General features: G+C 41.9%; 1 protein-coding gene across 1 annotated transcript in view; it reads left to right on the forward strand.

Annotated features, from left to right (window-relative positions):
- The first annotated feature begins 5,476 nt into the window (after positions 1–5,476).
- LOC127645609 (potassium voltage-gated channel subfamily KQT member 3-like) overlaps positions 5,477–26,642 on the forward strand; it is a 45,148-nt gene continuing 23,982 nt past the window's right edge. Inside the window, exon 1 of the mRNA XM_052129273.1 lies at positions 5,477–5,781. Coding sequence (XP_051985233.1) covers positions 5,477–5,781 — 305 coding nt within the window. The remainder of the gene's footprint in view (positions 5,782–26,642) is intronic.

The following is a 26,642-nucleotide window of genomic DNA, read 5'->3' on the forward strand; positions in this document are numbered from 1 at the left end:
GGTAGGCATAACAAAATGAATGCAAGTTTGTACAAGACTAGAACAAATCTTTCCAAACTGATGATTTGTAGTTCATGAAAAAGCTCAATTGCTTGGAAACATTTTACTAAATTTAATGAACTTTATTGAACAATATTTTTGATTGCAACAGTATTTTTAAGTGCACTCAGTAATTCTTTCCTCATTAAAAAAGGTTTACTCCTAAAAAATTAAATGCAGTTTTGAAACATACATTATATATATAACCATGATGAATAACATGAGATGAAGTCTCATGTCATATCAGTAACCTTATAACAGCTTGTAACGGGTAAAGGATGGGCAAGGAGGAGGTGGGAACAGGTAGAACAGTCAACGTAACATTACGTTGCAGTCAAAATTCAACTTAAAACAACAACAAAAAGACGCACACACATATAGCGGCCGCGTGTGTCTATCTCTTTCGAACTGGCGTCTCTGACTCCCCTTTATCTCGCTCTCCCACTGATCAGCTGACTCAGCGCCGGCCATGCACCCTCCTCATCACACCCCTCCCCTGCACAATTCAGGCCGGGGCACCATCCAGACTGACCTACTCCCCCCCGTATCTCTGGAGGGGAGATGCTGCCCATCTGGCCGTTCCACCGGCTGGTGGTCCACCCCGCCTCCTGGGAACCTGGGGGAGATATGAGAGGGGAGAGCTTATGGGCAAACACAGAGAGACACACACACAGAGAGAGAGAGAGAGAGAGAGAGAGAGAGAGAGAGAGAGAGAGAGAGAGAGAAAACTTGTTTGCCATTACCTGGACACGCTGTCTCCTGGTCCTCAACCGTTCCTCCGCCCTCTGGCGGAGGGCAGCAAGTCCTCCTCCCCTTCCTAGCGGATGGTAATGGTTCCTCTGACTCCCGGCGGTCGGCAGCGACACTTCCGTCCCCTGGCCGATGGCGGCTGCTTCTCCCCTGGTGGACGGCAGTGGCGAGAACTCCACGAAAGCGCATCCCGCCTCCTTCCTGGGTTTTGGCACCAATGTAATGTGGAAAGGATGGGCAAGGAGGAGGCGGGAACTTGCTGAACAGTCAACGTAACTTTAATGATAAAAATTCTACTTAAAACAACAGAAAACAAAGACTCACACACATACAGCAGCCGCTTGTGTGTCTCTCTCTCTCGAACTGGTGTCTCTGGCTTCCCTTTATCTCACTCTCCCACTGATTAACTGACTCAGTGCCGGCCATGCATCCTTTCTGCCCAGCCATGCCCTCCTTCTCATCACACAGCTGTTTTATTGTAAATGGAGAGGGTTCCCTCAATGGGGGGTGCCATTTTAGAATCACATGACCAGCTGAATACTATTCACTTAATCTCAGTAACCGTGCAGTTATTGAACACTTTCACTCATGGATTAAATAAATCATGGCTGACTGTGAAAAATTAGTTTCTATAATGGCATCTTTTAATTGTTGAGAATTTATAAAATATGATGATCTCACCCAAAAGCTGGACATACACTGAATTATTCAGCCCATGTCACCCTGACAAAGATGCCCTCTATTCTGTCTCTACCCTCTGTCTTTTCCACTCCCCTGACTCTGCTTTCTTTGAAATCTCTGACAAGGAGAAGAGCCTTCTGGTTTGACTTTCCAAGAGCCTAGCTCCACAGCCAGGACATTTTTGATGTTACTTTGCTTTTATTGACCGGTTTGTCTTTTTCATCCTCCCTTTGCTCATTCTCTCTCTCTCTCTCTCTCTCTCTCTCTCTCTCTCTCTCTCTTCCAGTTCTTTTTGTAGCCATAGGATCCTCCTCTCCCGAGAGAAGTGTATGACAGAGCATGGTGGTACAAGCCCTCTGAGCTGAACTATGGCCGCTCTCTACCATCCTGAGGTTAATGGCATCTCTCCTAACTGCTTGACATCATAGGCACTTCAATTTATGGCTTATGAATCATGAAGATTTATAGCAGTAATCTAAAGGCTGTGTTCATAGAAAGAGAGGAATTAAGGGAGGCTGCATCTACTTCAGCCGCACAAGCTTGAACCCAAGGCTTCATCCCAAATGAGAATTGGGACTGGGTTTGAATTAACATGGCTGATGGGATAAGCAGAGTGGTAAAGGCTAAAGATGAAGAGAGATGGTTGTAGTTATTCATGAACGTGCTTAGATTTAAGGTACATTCCCATTGCACTACTGGAGGCTATTTGTCCTAGAAAGTAGTGTATTTAAACACCCCTTTTCTGTTATTTAACAGCAAGAATCTACACTTTCCTGGAAACATTTCAGAGCTCAAACCCAGTGTGTGTGTGCGTGTAGATAAGGATTTACATCGTGGGGACCCCACTAGGATAGCAAAACCAGAAATCACCTACATTGTGGGGAGCAGCCAACAGTGCCCATGAGGAAAACAGCTTAATAGTAAATAAAATAATTTGCTCAGTATAATCACAATAAAAGTAAATGGAAAGTCTCCACCATTATAAATAACATTGAAGTCAGCCACCTTGGCTTTCCTTGTACTGTAACATGCATTTGAATTCACGAGAGAGCAGTCAGATACTCCCAGAGACTAAGAAACACAAACAAAGAGGTACAAACACTCTACAAATAATATTAATATAATTCATAAACCAGCATGCATGCCAAAGAAAACAAGCAGGTTTAAATAACACAACACATGTATTCTGTAATAACCACCAGCATGTGCAGAATATGATCTGCTGTGTGAGATCTGAAACCTAAGAAACTTTATTCTCTGAGAGAGTGTAAATCTCATGAATCATAAATGAAATATTGAGAACCGCCCTCACTGTGGGTTACTCGTTTTCAGTTTCAGTTTAGAGTGCTTTATTGACAAGACAAATAACAATACAGCCATTTTGCCAAAGCATCTGCAGAGAGAAAATAGTGCAAAATAAACAAACAAACAATACAACAATAGTAAGAGAGACAGAGAGAAATTAAATGAAACTACCAATTAAAAATAATGATATAAGCAAACAAACCAAAAAAACTCCCATAGAGTGAATTAAAGGTATAGTTCACACAAAACTCTTCTATGGAACAACATTTTTTTTTTTTTTCAATATTATGGCAAATGTTTTCCATATGATGAAAGAAAATGAGGACTAGCTCTGTCAAGCTCCAAAAATGGCAAAAAAGCATCATAAAAGTGGTCCATACAGCTTGTGCCCTATATTCCAAGTCTTTTAAAGCCATATGAAAGCGATTATGTAACAGACTGAAATTTAAAGGCATAGTTCACCCAAAAATGAAGATTCTGCCATCATTTATTCACCCTTATGTTCTTCCAAACCTGGATGACTTTCTTTTTTCCGTGGAACACAAAAGGAGATGTTAGGCAGAATATTTTTTTTCCCATTTTTTGACAAGTTGTCAATTTAGTGGTTTATCTGTTTAGCTCTTTCTTCCGTGTTATGCACAAATACAAGGCGTCTGCAGAATCAAGTCTGCCAGAGTGAGATTGAGTAGAAATCGGAGAAGGGCTTCTGGGACAAGAGAGGAGGAATTAACACGGCAAAGCAAAGAGGGGTGTAGCAATAGAAAATATCTGGAATAAAGACTAATGTATTGAATTATCCAGAAGTTCTTGCACTCATTTTGAGAATTTCAGTCAATTTTATAACACAATTAAATTTATAAGCCTAAACATCCTACCTTATTTGACTTTAGATTTGAGGTTTAATTTTCCCCTTATTATATTTAATGTTCCTGTTTTCCAGAATATCTCTCTTATTGGCTGAAACCTACAGGGTGACGTGCATCATTCTCGTACGTCTCATCATGTGATGTGCATGAAAATAACTATTCTTTTGCTGCTTCTGAATGTAATGACAGATGGCAAATATCCAGAGAGGCATATGATTAATTAGCTGACAATGCAGTTGTGCCAAGTCTTTTAAAGCAGGGCAAAACTGAGCATGGAACTATTCTTATTTCTTTGGTTAGTGTGAGGTGTCTTTTTACATATGAAATGAGTGAAGGTAAAACATTACAATAAAAGTGTGCCTTCACCAAAATAAACTTTGCTAATAAAGAAGTTATTCTGACTTCTCCATATTTTCAGCTCATCTAAATCTTTGCCACAGTATTTGACATAAAGAAACAATGCAACACTTTGTGTCAAAGGCGCAGAATGGTTAACTGGGGAGCATTACAAGTTTGATAAGACTGTACACTCTCTATTTTAAAAATCTGTTTTAAAGATCACATCTGCAGTGAATTGTAAACTTAAGATCAAATATTACAGGTGCAGCACAGCTAGGTTTATCTTCTGAGAAATGTGCTTTTCGGAAGACTTTTCCAGAAGCCCCCTTTGGGGTATTTTGGGCGAGATCTGTTACAAGTTGTTTAGCTGTCAATGCATATTTGAGGCGTGTGAGTGTTTCACTTTTCCCCCTTTTGAATCTGTAAGCACTGTTTGTTATCATATTTATTGCATATATAAGTGTTTATTGTTGATAAGTGTTTCTTTTTTGCTAAATGCTTAAAAAACTGCGACTAACACTGAATGCACAGGTCTGACTATTAGGTCCTGACCTGCAATAACTTAATCCATACACTTGCCCCTGATGCCAATGGGCATCAGTTCTTACCTCAGCAGCTGAGGCAGTGTTGATGTGAGAATGTAATGCAACGATAATGGTTGTGTTGTTAGTAACAGGCAGATATCAGCCTCGATAAAGACTATGCAATCTAAAAGGTTTATATAATCAGTAACCCATCAGGCTACTTCAAACTGCCTTTTTCCGAAAACCTTGTGTGGGGCTGTTCAACCTGCTGCTATATGATTCACGCGTAAACATCTCCAGGAGCCTCTTCTTGGTTTTGGGATGCGATGGCACGCACAATATTGCGTTAACGTATCTGTATCTGAAGAAGCCCTTCTGTGTGGCGTGCACGAACGAGCCTCCTCCCTCCTCGCGCCACCGTCAAGCCGTCTATCCTGGTCTATCTCAACAAGCAGCGGCAGCGCGAGAGCAATCCGTTTCAGCAATCATGCGGTCGCGCGAAGAATACGGTGAGACAGCTGCGTTTGTTTGTGTTTGTGTGTATGCCGCTTCCAGTAGTCACATTTATGCTTACAGAAATATTTAGAGGCGAGCCCTAGGCGATGCAATTGTTGCGCGACGCTGTTGCTGACACACCAGATGTTCTTTGTCATCGCCGCTGTTCCATAGGTGTGCGCGAGCCCATCGACATATCAGACCGCACATTTTTCACTGGCTCAGTAGCACCCATTGTTATCGTGAGTGTGTGTAAGAGAGCGCGCGTGAGTGCGCGCGTGCGTTTGATTGACGTGAGGGTATGTGTGTGTGTTTTTTTTTTAATCAACAGACCATACGCTTCGCGCCTCCCTCCCCGAGAAAGATCCTTAAATGACCCACGGCCACTGAGGAGCTCGCGCTTTCCCATCCGGATCATGGCATGCGCCCCATCCCGGACTTGCACACGCGCGGCGCCGAGGTTCGAGAGCAGTGAACATGGGGATCAGGTCCAGAAATGCCGCTAACAGCGCCGAGGACCCGCACGAGCGGAAGAACGCGTTGGCTGGAGAGCTGGAACAGTGCGCGGGGCAGGAACGGGACGGCACTCTGCTGCTCGTCAGCTCAGGAAGGTTGCCGGAATTCAAACGGGGCTCGCAGAACATTGGTCTGCTCGCCAAGACGCCCCTAGGCTACACGCGACCCGTGAAGAGGAATAACATCAGGAAACGACGAATCCAGAACCTCATCTACGACGTGCTCGAGAGACCACGAGGATGGGCGCTGCTCTACCACGCGTTCGTGTAAGTGAACTCGATACATTTGACACTAAAGCGCTCACACACAAAGGAAACACCCCAGTTACATATTAATTGTTAATAAGAATTGAATTCAGTTTATTTGTGTAACGCATTTCACAGAGCTCCAAAGCAACGTGACAGAAAATAGTGCGTAATGAACCCATTGTAAGCAACCACAGGCAACACAGTGGCAAGAAATGTGGAGAATTGCTCTGGTTTGTCTCCTTTTTAGAGCATGACGAACAGTTGTACTTTAAAGACTCTCAGAATGTGGTCAGAAGTTCTAAGTCTGCTTTTGCAGTGAGCACATTGTGCCCCCATTTGTGCCGGCGCTCTCCATGGTGCTGAAACAGAGCATGAACTCTACAAATCAGAGTCTACAAATCAAAACACCTAAAAGCTGTGTAGCAGCATTTTGTGGTGTGATTATTGTGCCTTCTGTTCACCAAAGAGCCAGACCATGACCATTTAAAATGAACTAGTCAAAACTTAAATGGCTACCAGTTTCAGGACCTAAGATATGCACTTTTCTTGTACATCCATGTAAATGTGAACCAAAATCTTGTTGATTAAAAACATCTCTATTATTCGTCAATTACCTATAAGGATGACAGCTTAGCCCACCCATATGTGACCCTTGTCCTAGAGAGCCAAGGATGCATGTTTAATGTTGACTAACTGGAAATTGCTCTTTATCTGCCAGAAGAGCACATATGGGCAACTTCCCTTGAAGCCAAAAGAGCCAAACTAAACTTCTGTAGCATAGATACTCACAATCACGCATGATTCATGGCCCATTTTCTGTCCACTGCTCTTAATGCCTAATACAGGATGTTGTTCATATCTGCAACTCAGCACAGCTTTTACCCAGCGTGTGTGTATGTGTGTGTGGTTTCTCAAACTGTATCATGGCTTTTAACCAGTCCATTTTTTCTCATGTGAGGTCAGTCCATTCACATATTAATGTGAATAACTGATTTAAAAACGTTTATGTGCTGACCATTGTTGTGGCATGAGAGATTGGTTTGTGTGCATGTGTGTGTGTGTGTGTGTGTGTGTGTGTGTGTAATGTGTATTTGGAACAGTTTGCAGAGTTACTAATTCACACCCTACCATACCAGTGGATCTAGAAGAAAGGATTAAATGAATTTGTTAAACACAGGGTGGGGCATAGATTTTTTCTTGTTTTATGTTGTTGTAAGGATGCTTTGTTTATTCCAGCATTGCAGGGATAGTCTCTGTGAAGCAATATACTGTAGAGACATCTGCGGTAGAAGGAATACAAAAATAAAGTAGGAGAAAATTAAAATAAAAAATCAAGCAATCAATTTATGTTTACTTATAAATTGAAGATTAGAAGAAACATTTAAACACATTTCAAATGGTATGAAATAAGTATTTAAGTGAACTACATCCAAAGCTATTAATTGTAATATTTAGAGTTATATTTTTAAATGATAAAATAATATTTATTTTTAAGATAAACAATTAAATCTCAGGCTTTGGTCATGAACCTCTGGAGGCGAAATTAATTGTGTTGCAAGATGGGTGAACCAACTAACTGGTAACTCTACCTAATGGCCTAGAAGTTCAAATAGGCTGATGTCATAGAAATACTGTAAATTGGACCTCCACACTTTTCATGTTCCTTGTGTAACACCTATCTATATGGCAGGTGAAATCATAATTCACATAGAAACTCAGCAAAAATACAAATGTCCCAACAATGTATTTTAAAGTTAATTTTGTACAAATCCAAATACAGTTGCAGATGTCTATTGTAAAGAGTTTAAACAATGTTTTCCATAATTGTTCAATGCAATTAAGGTCACAGTTATGAAAACTTTTGACACTAAAGGGACCTTTCTACTGACTCTGAAAAACACCAAAAGAAAGATGCCCAGGGTCCTTGCTTATCTGCGTGAACATGTCTTAGGCATGCTGTATGGAGGCATGAGGACTGCAGATGTGGTCAGGGCAATAAATTGTAATGCCCGTACTATGAGATGCCTTAGACAGCACTACAGGAAGACCGGAAGGACAGCAGATCGTCATTGCAGTGGCAGACCACGTGTAACAACACCTACACAGGATCGGTACATTCGAATATCACACCTGTGTGACAGGTACAGGATGGCAACAACAACTGCCCGAGTTACACCAGGAACGCGAAATCCCTCCATCAGTGCTCAGACTGTCCACAATAGGCTGAGAGAGGCTGGACTGAGGGCTTGTAGTCCTGTTGTAATGCAGGTCCTTACCAGACATCACCGGCAACAACGTCGCCTATGGGCACAAACCCACCTTTGCTGGACCAGACAGGACTGGCAAAAAGTGCTCTTCACTGACGAGTCATGGTTTTGTCTCACTAGGGGTGATGGTCGGACTCATGTTTATCATCGAAGGAATGAGTGTTACACCAAGGCCTCTACTCTGGAGCGGGATCGATTTGTAGGTGGAGGGTCCATCATGGTCTGGTGCGGTGTGTCACAGAATCATCGGATTGAGCTTGTTGTCACTGCAGGCAATCTCAATGCTGTGTGTTACAGGGAAGACATCCTCCTCCCTCATGTTCTACCCTTCCTGCAGGCTCATCCTGACATGATCCACCAGCCATACTGATCATTCTGTTCATGATTTCCTGCAAGACAGGAATGTCAGTGTTCTGCCATGGCCAGCGAAGAGCCCGAATCTCAATCCCATTGAGCATGTCTGGGACCTGAGGGCTTGGGCCATTCTCCGCAGAAATGTCCGGGAACTTGCAAGTGCCTTGGCGGAAGAGTGGGGTAACATCTCAAAGCAAGAACAGGCAAATCTGGTGTGGTCTATGAGAAGGAGATGCACTGCTGTACTTAATGCAGCTGGTGGCCATGCCTGATACTGACTGTTTTGATTTTTTGATATTAATTTGAATATACTTATATATATATATATATATATATATATATATATATATATAAAGTATATTAAAATTAATTTTAAGATTTTAAATAGATGTCCATTTTACACCAGAAATGGACAGATGATACATGTCTAAGGCATCTCACATAAGGACATTACAATTTATTGCCCTGGCCACATCTGCAGTCCTCATGCCTCCATGCAGCATGCCTAAGACATGTTCACGCAGATAAGCAAGGACCCTGGGCATCTTTCTTTTGGTGTTTTTCAGAGTCAGTAGAAAGGTCCCTTTAGTGTCAAAGGTTTTCATAAATGTGACCTTAATTGCATTGAACAATTATGGAAAACATTGTTTAAACTCTTTACAATAGACGTTCAGGGACACATTATTCCATTTCTGTTAGTCACATGTCTTATTCAGTTTATGTCTTAGATGTTGAATCTTTTTATGATCATACAAATATTTATACACGCTGATTTGTTGAAAATAAAAGTAGTTGAAAGTGAGAGGATGTTTCTTTTTTGCTGAGTTATTTATATATATATATATATATATATATATATATATATATATATATATATATATATATATATATATATATATATATAAAGTGTATTAAATTAATTTAAAGATTTTAAATAGATGTCCATTTTACACTAGAAATGGACAGATGGTACATTATGTACATAGATGCATGTACATTAAATTAATTACAAAGATATTTTTTAGAGTTGGTAAATAAATCTAAAAACCTTATTCATTCCTGTTGTGTATTAGATTTCATATGTCCATGTGATACTTGCTCTTGAAAACTTGCGTCTGAATTTTCTGCAATGTGTTCTCACTTTGCATTTGCTATCGATTGGTGACCACCTAGACACACAGCAGGGAATGATCAGGCATTTCTCAGAATGCAGGATATCTTTGATCGATATCTCAGGAAAGAACTTCACACTTCCCCTAAACATGCATACTTCTTTCTTGATGGCACATATTGAAGTTTTACACTCTGAAGCTTGTTGTCAGAGCCGCTTGATTTTAGACATGTAAATTGAGTATAGTCTTGTAGAACTTGACACTTGGAAGAACTTGGCTGTGGTATGATCTTATCCCTGAAGATTTAGACAGTGATATTAATCACTTACTTGATTAAACTAACCTTGTGGTTTATTAAATTAGCTTTGGGAAGTTGTCAGGTCATGTCTAAATAATGGTTAGAGAAAAAGACTAGATAGGCCAGGGCAATGATGATTAAATGAAAGCACACTGGTATGTCACCTTGGACGTAATACAGATATTGGAATATGCTAGATGTTGCCAAATCAAAACATAATTCTTCTTGTTTATGTTTACTAGGAGGTTTCCCTAAGGTTTAAGCTATTGGCAGATGCTTTAAAACTGTGATTTCCAGGCATTGACAAGTCGTGGAAATGTTATACATTTGTATAGTTATACTCTGCTCTAAAATATTCCATGGGCTAGATATTTCTCTTGAGTACAGTAACACTTAATGAACCATAGTGATGTCTACGGATGGGAATTGTTAGGAATTTAACATTTCCAGTTTCCTCTTAAAGTTTCTGATATATTAACAGTTTCATTAATATTTTTGAGGAAGACATTTTTGGAAATAAATGTTTAATAAAAATAAAAATTCTGAACAAACAAAAAATATGCTAACATGCTTAATTTATTAATTTTTTCATGAAGTTAGACTGATTATAACAAAATGTGTAATGTGTAGGCCTGTCTACCTATGCTATAGATTCAAAAGAACCAGCTCATAGGAGTCATTTGTTTGGGAACCGTAATACACTGGTTGTGCTGTAGATTTAAAACAACCAGCTCAAAAAAGTAATTTATTCGAGAGTCGGACTACACTCATGGTGCTGTATGTTGCATGCTGCAGATGAAAAAGAACCAGTTCATCAGAGTCATTTGTTTGGGAATCGGATTACACTGGTAGTGCTGTGTTTTACTCCTATAAATTCAGTAGGGGGAAGTGCTGCCACTGATGTGCAGCAGAAAAATATTGTCAGTGTATTTAATTATGATTTTCCTCTGCATTGGTGGAAAAATGCACAATTACAAACCATTAATGGAACCTAAACTGTTCTGGAATCTTTAAATAAATGGAACAGTTTCTGAATAAGAACCCAAACCAAGTGATGTCCAATTAGAGAGTGAATGGTTCTTTTAAGATGGTTCTTGTCTATGAATCAGATGAACTGGTTCACACATTTGTCTGAATCATTCGATTGTTTTAAATCCAATAATCACAAAAGAATTGACCATTCATGGAACAGTCAGTGGAAATGTATTTTTCATAAAGTGTGGAAACAATAAACTAACAAGAGCATATAATATTAGTAATGATTACTTCATCAGGCTCCCCTGCATCTACACTGGCGTAAAGAGATTGTTCATAGCTTGTGTGAAACAGGGGCTAAGGCCATTGGCTCCACTCTTAGCTTGAAACTCCAAGTGGAATTTGATACTGGGAGCTACAGCAAACTAATAAAGAGAGCTGAGCAAGGCATAATGTGAGAATTTATGGAGGCTGAATATGACTTACGTGGCGGCATTTCCAAATGGGATGGGGGAAGCACTGTATTGGTTAAAGATCTGTGCTTGTAACTTGAAGCTTATTTTTTTTAAACCCTAGAAGCAGTGATTCATCAACTGTAACTGGAGTTACTGGGATCCTCTATTTCAATTTTGACCTTGCGGAAGGCACTTAACCCCAGGTTGCTCTGGGGGACTGTCCCTGTAATAAATATAGGTGGTTGACATGAAATACTTTAGGGAAGTTGACATGTCCTTCCGTGTGACATGAAGGGCTGCACAATTAATCGACAAAATAATCAAGATAATAGTTATGGCTGCGACAATTGACTAATCATGAAAAGTGTCAATACAGAATACTATTTAGATCTACTCCTGTTGAATTAAAATTTTGTATTTACTTTTTAAAGTGGTTAGCGTTGTAACCAATCACAGACATGTTCTTTGGGTACATAAGCCTTTCAGTAATGATGCGACAAAACTTGAATGCTCTTATTATAGTATAAAAATATAACTGATATATTGAACAAAGTTCTAAGCTTGTTTTTGGATGTAAAGCTTACATAAATAATATTGCTTGTAATTTGCCCCACACAAAAAAGGAATTTAATGTAAATTCTATTTAGCAAATTATACTCTATTTAAAAAAATGTATAATTTAGATTCAAGGGAAATAATGGACAATTACGAATTTTCTCATAATTGAGCCGCCCTAGTGTTATGCTCCTTCTAATACTATTAAAACAGCATTTTCATTTATAATCATCATTCATGCAGCTTTTATAACCTTATATTAATTTAGAGATTACATGGAATATTTGTACCTTTACAAATTACTTCACAGGACATCACAGGACCATTAAAACATATTGTTATTGTAAGCAAAAATATGATTGAAAACTGTGAAAAAAAGAAATGGTGGCCAGTCACAGCAAAATTATTTGGGCCATCTAAAAATTGCGCTTCATATCATAAAATATGAACTGGTCAAAACTTTTATTGAATATGACTGAATCAACCTGACTACATTACAACAAATGTGCAAGATATATCTTCTTCTATACATAAAACAAAAAACATTTTTACCTTTAAAATATTTGTTGTTTGAGATAATAAAGTATCTTCTGAATGACTAATAAAGCAACATGGATGTTTTCAAGAGGGCCAGTGAGATGCAGAAAACCAGTCAAGTAGAAGTTAATCTTGGAATGACACTGCAGGACTGGAAAGTTGCCACAATGCAATGATACCTGAAGGTCAGATGGTCATCTGGGACGATGTCCAGGGTTCTTCCCTACCTGGAACTGATGACTGTGTGACCTTAAACCCCTACAGAGAGAGGGCAAGTGTGGGAGGTTGTGACTGGTTGGAAGAGGAGCACAGTGTCTTTCCAATTCTACTGTTGAGTAATGTTGATTCAAAGCTTTAAACAGCAAACAGAGCGTGCCCACTTTTTCCTCCCCTAATCCATTCCCTCTACTGACCCTGTTATAAGGCATAATGAAAACAAATGTGTTAAAGTAATAATTTATACTGGCATTAATATTAATATAACAAACCATGATTTATTTTTAGCATGATATATTAAGTTATTAAAAATATATATTTATTTCCTATGGCATATGTCCTGATTAAAGTCTCCCCTTAAAAATTATAATAACAATTATTCAAATTTCCATAAAATTGTTAAGCAGCTAAGGTAACAAAAAAGAAAAAAAGAAAATTAAAAAATATGTAACTGGTCACAATTTCTTTAAAAAGTTTCGCCACTTTTAATCAACCTCTTGCCATCATTTTTTCAATTTAATAATCCTGCGCTGACAAATAAATTATTGAATGTACAAATATTCTGTCAATTAATATGAGGTCATGAAACTGAAAACACAATATTAATAATAATTAAATGTGAAAAATGCTGTTGTAAAACTCTTCAGATCACACGATACTTCAGATCATTTCAAGATATTAAGCTATTTTGACACATTATTCCACATTGTATGTTTGCTCTTGATTTACTTAAATAATATATAAATATTTTGGCATTCTTTGATGCTTTGTGCTGAAAAAAATCTAATGAATAAATAACTACTAGCCGACCAACACAAAATTGGTGTTTTAAAGCTTAGAAGTGTACTTTACGATGCATATAGGCAATAAAATCAACTAGTATATAGCCATAATAGCCATAAGTTATTGTTATTAATCAATTTGTCTATGGAAAAAATATTATTGGATTTCTTTCTTCAGAAACCGGACTGTTGTGCTCTACACACAATATAGCAAAATCTTTATCGACTGTTGTTTTACTGTACACCAAACTGACAACATATGGTCAAAACATCAGATTGGAAAGTTTTCAAGTGGAATACAACAAATATTTTGTTACTCACATACCAAATATAAATTGAGTAAAAGACCTGGCATAAATTGTAAACAGATGTGTCTTTTGTTGTGTTTTCGCTTGTAACTTCATGAAACATTAACAGAATATAAAAGCAGCAAATAGGCCTACAATGTGACACAATCACTTATCAGTGTATATAATACATAGATCTTCAAAATAATCCTGGGGAACATCAGATTAATCTTTTTTTCATCTTGTGGGACGGTCTCTGGTTACAAAGTGGACGAATCACAGATGTTGTGGTCTACATTATACATTTGGAGAGGTGCACGTCAGGCTACGTCGTAGGTTTTACGCAGAAAAATAAATTGGCTTTTAGACTCCCACATCCTAGCAACCTCACAAATAACTAAAGATTTCTTATTAATGCTGATAATCTCTCTTTCTATTAAGTAGAGTTTTCACACCACAGAACTGAATAAATGAACATGGAAGTAGTTCCACATAAAAAAATTACAAATGTAATAAATATTAGTAGAAAAAAATGCTCCCTCTTCTTAACCTACAAGTTATCCTGATGGGTCCTGATTGGCAACATTTTCAAGGATCCCCAAGAGATTGGCCATTTAGATATGGATTTAGTGAGGCACTCCACATAACTCAATAATTGATGACGAAATAGTATAGACTTTCAAGGCAATAAATAATCATCTCCCTCTGTTATACTGTATGTCTCTGCCAAATATTTAGACCACATTCACAATATAGCACAGCCTCGAGTGCCTTTTTAACACTAAGTTGTGAAATTTGAAATAATACCAAGCTATAGAAAGTCCTTTTTTCCATCAAATTGTTTATTATGTTCCCAGGAGTGTTGGTTATTCTTATTTTTAAGACATTACATACAGTACATTACACCTGATTTTCTAGAAAGTGAAATAAATAATTCTTATTCAAATTAATGGCCAGCATCATCCAATCACTGACAACCCTGTTAAAATAAAAATGTGCATTATACAATTCTGAATCTATGTACTGATTATCTGCAGCCTGTAACTGAACTTTTGGTTGGATTTTAGGAGTGAACGTTGCACTTAAGCTGCATAAAGCTATAGGATGCTCCCTTGCTTCCTATTTAGTAAATGTCTTCTGCCTGCACTTGTCTCAGAACAGTTCGAAATGCTCCTTTCCCCTTTTGTCGCTCTCTCCACGTTGTGTCAGAGAAGTGACACTAGGGGTCTCTCTTGAGCGCCGATATTCACCTCTGAACTATGAAAAAAGGCCAATGAGAGTTGGCAACCAGTATTTGCATGTCCCGCCCCCGGACATACGGGTATTTAAGCGGCGCAAATACGGGAAATTCAGAAAATTTCTTCGGAGCCGATGGTCGTATCTGCAACTGCTGCGTGTACACACCGAGTTCCTGCTATCCCTCTGCTGCATGCTGTTGAATTCTACGGCGCACAACAGTGGCTTTCTCCTGTTTGCACGGCTGTGCACTTCCTGCCCCTGAGCGCTTCGACAGTGCAAATAATAAAGATCTCTACGAGTTCTTTTTTCAGAGCAAAACCACAGCGGCGTTGAACGTCCTTTTAAGGACGCGTCTTTTTCAGGATGCCTTTCCGCCTCTGTGTTGTTTCTGGATGCAGTAGAGTACTATCAGACAGATGTCCGATATGCTTTCCCGGGCAGCCAACAGCGTGGGCTTGGACTGGAACCCTCCATCCTCTCCACAGCCATCACGGCTGGACGACTGGTTCTTGGGTGTTGGGCGCCGCTCACAGCCTCGCCCCCCCAAAATGCTCACCCAGAAACAAATTCTATCTGGCGTCCGGCATCTAGATTGGTTCGCAGCGATGGACCTGAAGGATGCGTACTTCCATGTCTCGATTCTCCCTCGACATCAACCCTTTCTGCGGTTCGCGTTCGACAGCCAGGCGTATCAGTACAAAGTCCTTCCCTTTGGCCTGTCTCTGTCCCCTCGCGTCTTCACGAAGGTTGCAGAGGCGGCTCTTGCCCCGCTCCGAGGAGCTGGCATACGCATACTCAATTACTTCGACGATTGGCTCATTCTGGCCTCCTCGTGGGAATTACTATGCGCACACAGAGACCAGGTGCTCAAGCACCTCGGCCGTTTAGGGTTTCAGGTCAACTGGGAGAAGAGCAAGCTCACCCCGGTCCAGAGCATCTCTTTTCTCGGTTTGGAGTTAGACTCAGTCTCAATGACAGCACGTCTCTCCAGCGAGCGTGCTCAGTCAGTGCTGGAATGCCTCACTTCCTTCAAGCCAGGCGCTGTGGTCCCTTTAAAACGTTTCCAACAGCTCCTGGGGCATATGGCATCCTAAGCGGTGGCTGCGCCGCTGGGGTTGATGCATAAGAGACCACTTCAGCACTGGCTCCAGACTCGAGTTCCGAGATGAGCATGGCGCCATGGCACGCACAAGGTGAAAGTTACCACTACCTGCCGCCAAGCCTTCAAACCCTGGACAGACCTCTGCTTTCTAAGAGCAGGAGTGCCCTTGCAGCAGGTGTCCCGACGTGTTCTGGTTACGACCGACGCTTCTAAACTGGGTTGGGGCGCCGTGTGCAACGGGCGCACAGCCGCAGGCCGGTGGAACCGAGGCCCGCTGCGCTGGCACATCAACTGCCTAGAGCTGCTGGCTGTTTTTCTTGGCCTAAAGAGGTTTCTTCCGTTAATTCGGGGCAAGCACATCCTAGTCAGGACAGACAGCACCACAGTGGTGGCCTACATAAACCGCCAAGGCGGTGTACGCTCCCTCCACATGTCACAGCTCGCCCGTCGTCTCCTCCTTTGGAGCCAGCAGCGACTCAAGTCACTGCGCGCCACTCACATCCCCGGCAACCTCAATGTGATAGCGGACGTGCTATCAAGACAAAGCTTGCCCGGCGGAGAGTGGAGGCTCCACCCCCAGTCGGTCCAGCTAATTTGGGACAGGTTCGGCAAGGCCCAGGTAGACCTGTTTGCCTCCCAAGAAACCTCCCACTGCCCGCTCTGGTATGCCCTCACAGAGGCTCCCCTCGGGACAGATGCTTTGGCGCACAGCTGGCCCGCGGGGCTGCGCAAGTACGCTTTTCCCCCAGTGAGCCTTCTTGCACAGGTGCTATGCAAGGTCAGGGAGGACGAGGAGCAAGTCACTCTGGTGGCCCCCTACTGGCCCACCCGGACGTGGTTCTCGGATCTCATGCTCCTCACGACAGCCCCTCCCTGGCGAATTCCCCTGAGGCAGGATCTTCTTACTCAGGGACGGGGCACACCCTGGCATCCGCACCCAGACCTCTGGAACCTCCACGTCTGGCCCCTGGATGGGACGCGGAAGAGCTAGCCGGCCTACCACCAGCCGTCATAGACACTATCAACCAAGCCAGAGCCCCTTCGACCAGGCATCTTTATGCCCTAAAGTGGTGTCTGTTCGCAGACTGGTGTTCTTCCCGAGCCGAAGACCCACAGAAGTGCGTGGTTAGGACAGTGCTCGTGTTTCTACAGGAGAGGCTGGAGAGGAGGCTGTCCCCCTCCACCCTCAAGGTGTATGTCGCCGCTATCGCGGCTCACCACGACACGGTAGACGGCAAGTCTCTTGGTAAGTACGACTTAATTTTCAGGTTCCTAAAAGGTGCCCGGAGGTTGACTCCCTCTCGGCCTAACCTGTTCCCCTCCTGGGATCTCTCGGTTGTCCTCACGGGACTCCAGAGACCCCCTTTGAGCCGCTAGACTCAGTTGGACTCAGGGCCCTCTCTCTCAAGACCGTCCTGCTGATCGCGCTCGCCTCCATCAAGAGGGTCGGGGACCTGCAATCGTTTTCTGTTAGCGACTCTTGCCTGGAGTTCGGTCCGGCAGACACTTTCGTGATCTTAAGGCCGCGACCGGGCCCTTCAGGGATCAGGTAGTGAACCTGCAAGCACTGCCCCGGAAGGAGGCAGACCCAGCCCTTTCACTGCTGTGTCCAGTATGTGCTTTACGTATCTATCTGGACCACTAGACGCTCTGAGCAGCTCTTCGTCTGCTTTGTGGGACAGCAGAAATGGAACGCTGTCTCCAAGCAGAGACTCGCCCACTGGGTTGTCGACGCCATTTCCTTGGCTTATCACACCCAGGCCGTGCCCCCCCCTTGCGGGTCCGAGCTCACTCCACCAGGAGTGTTGCGTCCTCGTGGGCACTGGCTAGGGGCACCGCCTTAGCAGACATCTGTAGAGCAGCGGGCTGGGCAACACCTAACACTTTTGCAAGATTCTATAATCTCCGAGTTGAGTCAGTATCGTCATGTGTTTTCTCAGGTCCGAGCCCGTAGAACTCGGTAGCACGCTGATGATCTGACCGGGTGAACTGCTTGCGCCTAGCGCCCTTTCCCCCTAACCAAGGGAAAACAGTGCACCTCTGTTCCCAGGAGATCCCATTTTTTGGGCCGCTGGTTGACTCCTCCCTAGCACTCGCGGGTCCGCAGTTCAGCGGAGGAACTCGATGACCCAAACCAATGCGGGTACCGCAAGCTACCCTGTACTGGTATAGGTGCTCCACAGGTAAGGCCTCCTGTTTGGATTCCCCCTGTGTGTAATGCCACGGTACTGTCCCCTCACGAGCTGACTCCCATGTCTCCCTTAGGCAGTTACAGCTGCCTCGGTCGCCATGCTGTATGCTTCCCCCCTCTACGAGGCTGGATCTACCACCGCACCAACTTTTCCACATAGGTCCTAAGTTAGGCCATCTGATGTATTTGCCACTAAAATTTGCCTCCCCTCCCGGGTAGGTGTGGCCTCCGCAGGGTCTTCTCCGCCCTGAATGAGGGCTAAGACCCCCTTCCCTCAATGCGTGTAAGGGCCCCTGCCGTAGTTGCTCTATGCAAGAAACATAGAGAGAAAAGAGGACTAGCCAGGCTGGCCCGTACCCATGTTGGCGGCCATCACCTTGTTCCCCCCTCCAGGGTAACGATAAGGAGTGTGATGGCTTAAATGGGGCATTTAGGAAGGGTACGTGCAGCCTGATACAGTTGGTCGTTCTGCACGTAAGAATACCTGCTCGCTCCTGTATCAGCAGTTCACGTACATGGCTCAGCGCATAGCACTTTTTAAGTGGACCCCTAGTGTTGCTTCTCTGACACAACGTGGAGAGAGTGACAGAAGGGGAACGTCTAGGTTACGTATGTAACCTCCGTTCCCTGATGGAGGGAACGAGACGTTGTGTCTCCCCTGCCACGTCGCTGAGCCGAGCCACTGTTGTGGCCGGACCATTTCCGGCTCCTCAGAAAAATCCTGAATGAACTCCCGTATTTGCGCCGCTTAAATACCCGTATGTCCGGGGGCGGGACATGCAAATACTGGTTGCCAACTCTCATTGGCCTTTTTTCATAGTTCAGAGGTGAATATCGGCACTTAAGAGAGACCCCTAGTGTCACTTCTCTGACACAACGTCTCGTTCCCTCCATCAGGGAACGGAGGTTACATATGTAACCTAGACGTTTTTTCATGCTAACTCCATATAAAGCCTCTGAAAACCACATTTTTCAGATTTTGGATGAATCCATTGATTCTCAATGTGAAAATGCACAGTAAATATATAGGAATTCATTTAAAAATGTTAATGAATAAAACTGTGTTGTACAATGCTAACAAAATAAAATATAACAAAATTAAAATTAAAATGAAGTGAAAATGACTCAAAGATGTGTTCATGTTGAAAGTTATTCAAAATAATTAACATGTTTTTAAACTTTTGAGGGAACGTGGTCCCAGTTTCCACATATGAGGACATATTGTTTATCTGCACGCTGATGCGCAAAAATTTATGAATTTTTTAAATCCACATTTTAATTGAAAGTAGAGACGCTACTCTTTACAACCAAACAGACTTCAATGAAAAAACCTAAATAGGTTTCTTATAAGTGGCACTTTTGTTGGCGTTGAGCCCGTAGCAGCGCTTCAAAGAAATTGCCGTCATGCTGTTGTGTCACGTGATGCGGTGCAGCAGATGTTTAACCCTTAAATACAGTGTAGAGTGTTGGGAACAGTATTCATTCTTTTTTAATTAATTTAAATTATGCGTTGCATATAGCGAAGCCAAAATACAACGTCCACACATGTGGACTCGGGGTAGCACAAAGTAAAAATGCTGTTTTATTACGCAAATTCATTATGCGCCAGTCTTTTGTTTAAAATATAGTTCCTGACATAACAGAACATTGCTATGCAACAAAAATTGTAATTAATTATGGATGCTGTGCAGTGATATGGTAAAAATGTGTTTCATAGCTGTTACTATATTATTTTATAATATCCTGTTTTGTTTGCCTATTTTTAAACAGCAGTTTTACAGCAGGGTAAAACTGGAAACAGTAAAGGCAAACACAGTAACACCTCACACGTTTACACAAGGTGCAAACTCTTTTCCTCTGTAAACTGCATTACCCAGCATTCTGAGGCCACATGGCGATTCCACACCTCTGGTTGGCCTTGTATGCAAGTGTGTGCGTGTGTGGGTGTGAGTTTGACCTTCCTGGTCAATAAAAAGGTAAAAGGATTTTTATCATAGAGTGAATGAAAATCCATTTATGCCATGTCTGTACAGCTCTAGGCCAAAGTCTCCTTTTGTTCACACACACACACACACACACACACACACACACACACACACACACACACACACACACACACACACACACACACACACACACACACACACACACACATTCTCACAAAGTGGGGGTGTAAATATGTTTGAGCGAAACAGGGGCGGACTGGGAAGAGAAATCGGCCTGGATTTTAAATAAAAACTGACCCAAAAGTTGTTGAGCGGGGTGTGGGGGTAGTTGTCCAAAAGTTGTTTAGCGGGGAAGAGGGGAGAGAGGTCCCAGTCCTCCCCTGGTGTGAGAGCACATGCAGTGTGTGTGTTTGAGTGAGTGTGCTCTATGTGGTTCTGCATTTCACAGATCATTTTATCTCTGCAGGATGTTGTGGTACTGAGTGAGAATGGAAATGGCGTGCTGTCAGAAAGGGAAATCCCTCTGTGTGTGTGTGCCCATCTCTAACTATTGTGCCTACAAATAAATAAGACAAAATCTGTAAATTCAAAAACACTGAAATCAGACTGTTCTGGGGGAGCACATAATTGTCTGTGTGGTTAATAAACATCATAATAAAATGGATTTTATCCATGTCCGATTTTTGTAATTGTAGATTAATTAGCCTCAACCACTTAATGATTTATTCAGGTAAACAACAGAAATAGTCTCGGTCACTGTCCTAACCTCTGTTCCCTGATGGAGGGAACGAGACGTTGTGTCGATGTAGTGACACTAGGGGTCGATCTTGAGAGCCCCGATCACCTCAGATCTTTGAGAACAGGCCAATGAGAATTGGCGAGTGGAATTTGCATTCCACTCCCCCGGACATATGGGTATAAAGGGAGCTGAAATGCAGGATTCATTCAGGTTTTGTGCTGAGGAGCCAAGACACGGTCCCGGCCATTTCAATGGCTAGTATAGCGTTGTGGCAAGAGGGACATAAAGTCTCGTTCCCTCCATCAGGGAACGGAGGTTACGATGGTAACCGAGATGTTCCCCTTCTGTCACTCACTCAACGTTGTGTCAATGTAGTGACACTAGGGGTCCCAATGGACAAAACGCCACAACAGCTGAACCGTGTTACGTGAACTGCCAATGCAGGTGCAAGAAAGATGCTGCGTGCATAATAGCAGGTGCATCAGACTACACGTAAATTCCCCCAACACCCCAAAAGACATCGTGTAGTTCCCCATATCCCTGAGGGGGGGAAGCGTCAGAACTAGCATAGGAGCAGGCCGCCCCAGCCGTGGCCTTTTCTCTATGTTTTCTCGCCACAGAATATTATATACTCAAGGTGCTATACACAAGCGATGCACCTGTCCAGCTGTTCCGTATTACCGAACTCTACCTGTTCGTACCTGAAAGAACATGTGACAAAACCGGCTCAACCCGGAGATTTTAAAATCTTGCGAAGGTATTGTGTGTTGCCCAGCCCGCTGCTCTGTAAATGTCTGCTAGAGAGGTGTCATTGGCCAGTGCCCACGAGGAAGCCACACTCCTTGTAGAGTGTGCTTGAACCAGCAAGGGGGCAGGCACGGCCTTGGTCTGGTGGGCCAATGCAATGGTGTCCACGATCCAGTGTTAAAGTCTCTGTTTGGAGACGGCATTTCTGTTTGGTGGACCCTTTCCGCTGTCCCCCAAAGCAGACAAAGTGTTGCTCTGAGTGTCTGAAGCTCTACGTGCGATCCAAGTAGGTGCGCAAAGCACGCACTGGGCACTCGTGGGAACCTTGGGAACATAGCCCTGTCGGGGTCTCAGGATCATGAGAGAATCTGCCGGACCAAACTCCAGGCAAGTGTCGCTGACAGAGAACGCTTGCAGGTCCCCCACCCTCTTGATGAAGGTGAGCGCAATCAAGAGGGACATCTTTAAGGAGAGGGATTTCTCTATCGGCTCAAATGGGGCTCTCCAAAGGCCCAGAAGGACCATGGAGAGATCCCATGAGGGGAAGAGGCATGGCCTGGGAGGATTCATGGAACAGCAGTAGTATTCAGCTCGCTGATAGTTCAACCGCTCGGCTCTAAAGAAAAAATCTGAATGAATCCTGCATTCCAGCTCCCTTTTATACCCATATGTCCGGGGGAGTGACATGAAAATTCCACTCACCAATTCTCTTTGGCCTTTTCTCAAAGATCTGAGGTGATCTGGGCTCTTAAGATCGACCCCTAGTGTCAATACATCGACACAACGTCGAGTGAGTGACAGAAAGGGAAAAGAAGTTTAAAGGTGTATTGTGTAGAATAATGTTTGTTTTCTCACAAGTTTCACAAAAAACTCCTACCCCCCTTTCTGGGTCCTCTCGCCATCTTCCATTGTTGGATTCCATTGGACAAACAGGTAGCACTGCCACACTCACTCTATTGGTTGAGTCAGAAGTTGACAAGTCAGGCTGATCCAACAAACAGAATAATGTCTTAGAAGCACCACAGAGCTGCAGTATTTACGCTCTTCAGCAGAGGTGGGAGCAAGTCGCACATGTTCAAGTCACAAGCAATTCTCAAGTCTTAACCATCAAGTCTCGTGTCAAGTCTCAAGTGCAGTGCTGACAAATCAGGCAACTCAAGTCAAGTCAGTGACTCACCTCAAGCAAGTCAAGTCAAGTCAGTGGCAAATTAAGTCGAGTCCTGATGAGTTTCAAGTCAAGCCACAGAACTAAAATAAAGAGGTTAATTTTTGAAATAAATATAGATTTTTGCTCTGAGAAGATGAACTTATATACATATCTTTACATGAATTTTCTATATTGTTATATCCGGACCTTCAGACTACGGGCAGGACAGAGAGAAAGACTCTGGAATGTTCCTTAAAAGACACTAGTTAACATTCCAACACACATAAGATTCAAAGTATATTTCAGTTATGCATAAGAAAATAGAATTGATTATGTGATCATGCATATAGTTAATTCATCATTTTATTAAAGAAGTTAAGCAACAGAATATAGATAGATATTGATATAAAAGGATATATATATGTATTGATATATCTGAAGAGACAAGGGATTTTTGACCCTCACCCTTCAATATGAATTGTATAACAGTAATGTGTTATACTATACATATATATATATATAGAAAACTGAAAACTGTTTGCAAGAATAATGTTGTCTATGAGAATGCTGCACATGATCTCCGTTCATATCATTAGGTGCTGTGACGGAACCGTTCACTCTTACACATTGTGAACACAACTCTGCAGGTTGAGTTTGCCTTTTGCAAAGTGTGTCGCACTGATTTTAATATTGGACACGGTGGGAAAAATTACGTTACTCAGCACATTAAATCACAACAGCGCATTTTGTATGTATTTAGCATGCCTCTGCCATCCAGCACACCCCCATCTGTTATTTTGGTGCGTTGTGATCACAGCATTAACTGCGCAGATGCAGATCAGTGGTGCTGGCGGACTTTAAACACATTTCATTACTGTTTATAATAAGTTATTGAAAATAATAATAACAAAAAACACTCATTGTCATTGTCAAGTCATGCAGTTCAAGTCAAGTCATGTCTCGAGTCACTGGTTCTCAAGTCAAAGTCAAGTCAAGTAATTTTCTTCATTTAGTCAAGCAAGTCACAAGTCCTTAAATTTGGGACTGGAGTCAGACTCCAGTCAAGTCATGTAACTTGAGTCCCCACCTCTGCTCTTCAGGATAAGTCAACCTACAAAAGGCTCACTAATAGTTTTCTCAATCTCAATGCAGAGAAGTACATGTACTGTATTCATATTTTTTTATATTACAATGTGTGCAAGTGTCCCCCTGAATTATTTGATTTTGTTAATACTTTTTCTGAAGGAAGGTACTCATAAATGACGATGAAAGCCAAAATATTAAATGCAGTGGATCAATATTTACTGAGTAACCCATCATTTGGTATTATTATAATATTTGCCTATGATTTGGAGCAAAACTACAGGTAAAAAAAAAAAAAGCCTTAGAAAGGTAGCTGCGTCAACCCACTACCAACAGTGAAATTCCAAAATCACATTTTCCCTAGCCAAAAGTTTCATTCTGCGCTGTCCCAAAACTCTGGCTCTATCTCTGGAGCATGCTGGTGTGTGTACTGTGGCGGTTCATGGAAAAGCACGCTTCATTCACCACGTGAAGGTGCATGTGTCAGATATGAGAAGCATATTTACTACACGTGAAGTGATGAATGCAAGATGAATACAATTAAATATGCTTTGGCTGCAGCCACCTGCCAAAGTGGATAGTAAGAGTGATGGAGTTGCCCACCACTGCTGATTTCTACAAGCATTTGGAGGGTGGGCAGGTGTTAATGTCAAGCTCCCTGACCCCCCCCTCCCCCTTTTCTCTTTCGCTCTTCCTCTCTCCACTGGCCAGTTTCACTGCCTCCTCAAGTACATAGTCATGTGATATGTTACCACGGTAACATCTTGTTCAGTGGAGCAAGGCTGCTCAACTGTCTGTTGACGAACGTACACACACACAGGCTTACAGCATTCTTACATCCCTCTCCTTCCCCCCAACCACACACTCACTTTACACATACAATACTTCACTGTGTGTTTTAATTCCTATGCATGACACAGGGATGTGCTTCAGAGTCTCTGTTGCTCAGCAACTGTCCCAAATAAGAGCCACAGCTAAACGTGAACAAATATATTTTGCCTATACAGAAAGACTGTGTGTGCATGTGTATGTGTGTGGCTTATGTCTTCTAAAGTGACAGTGAATGTGTATATACATCTCTGAATCATACATAAGCACAGGGTTCCCACGCTCATGGTAAAGCTGAAAATATCATGGTATTTAGACATTTTGATTTCCAGGTCTGGTAAAGTCATGGAAATTAATAGATTTCTGAAATGTCATGGGGATTATTGTAGTGAATATCTATTTTTCTAGCTACGCTCAACTCTAAATTATATTATCTGCTAGAAATTGCCGTTTTTGGATGGAATCAAAGGTGCGCTCCCGATGCGAAGACTGTTCCTTAATCTTAATTATGCTGCTTCTGAAGATATCTCATTTTGGCCTGATACTAAGGTATCATCATATGTATCCTTCTTTTCGCTATTTTCCCGTAACTATACAAACCATACAGCTATGAACTATGTATTTTTTGTATTGAGGCAAGTGGTCAACCTTTGACTTTGTTAAGCAAAGTGTTACAAAATGTGAATGTTTTTAGTCTTCCGCGTTCAGATGCATATGAATGGAAGTGAAAGGAACACAAAGTCTAGTGTAACCACATCTGCACCTTTAGCTTTTTCTGAAGTATGATTAGTCTAAAAATTTACACACACCTTTATGAACCCGCTTACTGGTTTGCAATCAGCTACTGGTCTCTAGTGAGAGCTGTAATCTGCTGTTCCCTGAAATCAGTAGAGATATTCTGTGCACCTAACTAATTACCTTTAATGGGAGGACCAGTCTTGCTCTCTGTGTCTCCACTTTTTTGCTTTAAAGTACTATCGAATATTTCACCACTTGTTACTGTAATACCCAACATGATCAGTTGGTCTGTCTCTCTCTCTGTATTTTATTAGTAAAGGTTGATGTGTCCTGTTATGACTCACCTCATATATTGATGCTCCCATTACAGACAATATGCCCTCAACATTGATCAGACAAACAGCAAAGCCAGGAGTTACACACACACATTTTCAGAGACAGATGTGCACACACTCAACAGCAGGACTCTTGTAACATACTAAGACAGAACACACTCAATTACTGACTCTCTGTCTCACTCTCTAATACACATAATTTGACTGTGTGTAGAAAAGTATTTTAATCAAGCTGATCTAAGATTGAACATATTGCATTGGTGAGAATTACCTGAGCAAGTTAGTCAAGTCCTAAGTCAAACCCTTTAAAATCAATTATACAAATGGTTAACATTTCACTAAAAGATAACAAAAAAGTAACTAATGCATGAAGATAATATAGTTGTGTAATCCTTTTTATTTTTAGTAAACCCAAAAATAAAAATGTTTGTAACCCAAAGTTGAAGTTTGACATTAGGCCTAAAAATTCCATAAAAATGTAACAAGGGAATACGTTTTTTTTAAGCCTTAAAAAGGATAGTTCACCCAAAAGTGAAAATTATCTCACCATTTACTCACCCTCATGCCATCCCAGATGTGTCTTTCTTTCTTCTGCAGAGTACAAGTTATGATTTTTAGAAGAATATCTCAGCTCCTTAGGTCGATACAATGCAATTTAATGGGTACCAATATTTAAATTAAAGTAATACAATAAAAGTAATACATATGACTCCAGTGTTTTAATTCATATTTTCAGAAGCTGTATGGTTGGTGTGGGTGAGAAACATATCAATATTTTTCCTTTTTTGCTTGAAATTCCTCTTCCTGCCCAGTAGGGGGCGGTATACATGAAGAATGTGGATCACCAAAAATACAAGAAGAAGAATGTAAAAGTGATCTGTTTCTCACCCACACCTTTCATATCGCTTCTGAATATCTAGATTAAACCACTGGAGTCTTATGGATT

Source organism: Xyrauchen texanus, chromosome 6 (genome assembly GCF_025860055.1).
Source record: "Xyrauchen texanus isolate HMW12.3.18 chromosome 6, RBS_HiC_50CHRs, whole genome shotgun sequence".
Lineage (NCBI taxonomy): Eukaryota > Metazoa > Chordata > Actinopteri > Cypriniformes > Catostomidae > Xyrauchen > Xyrauchen texanus.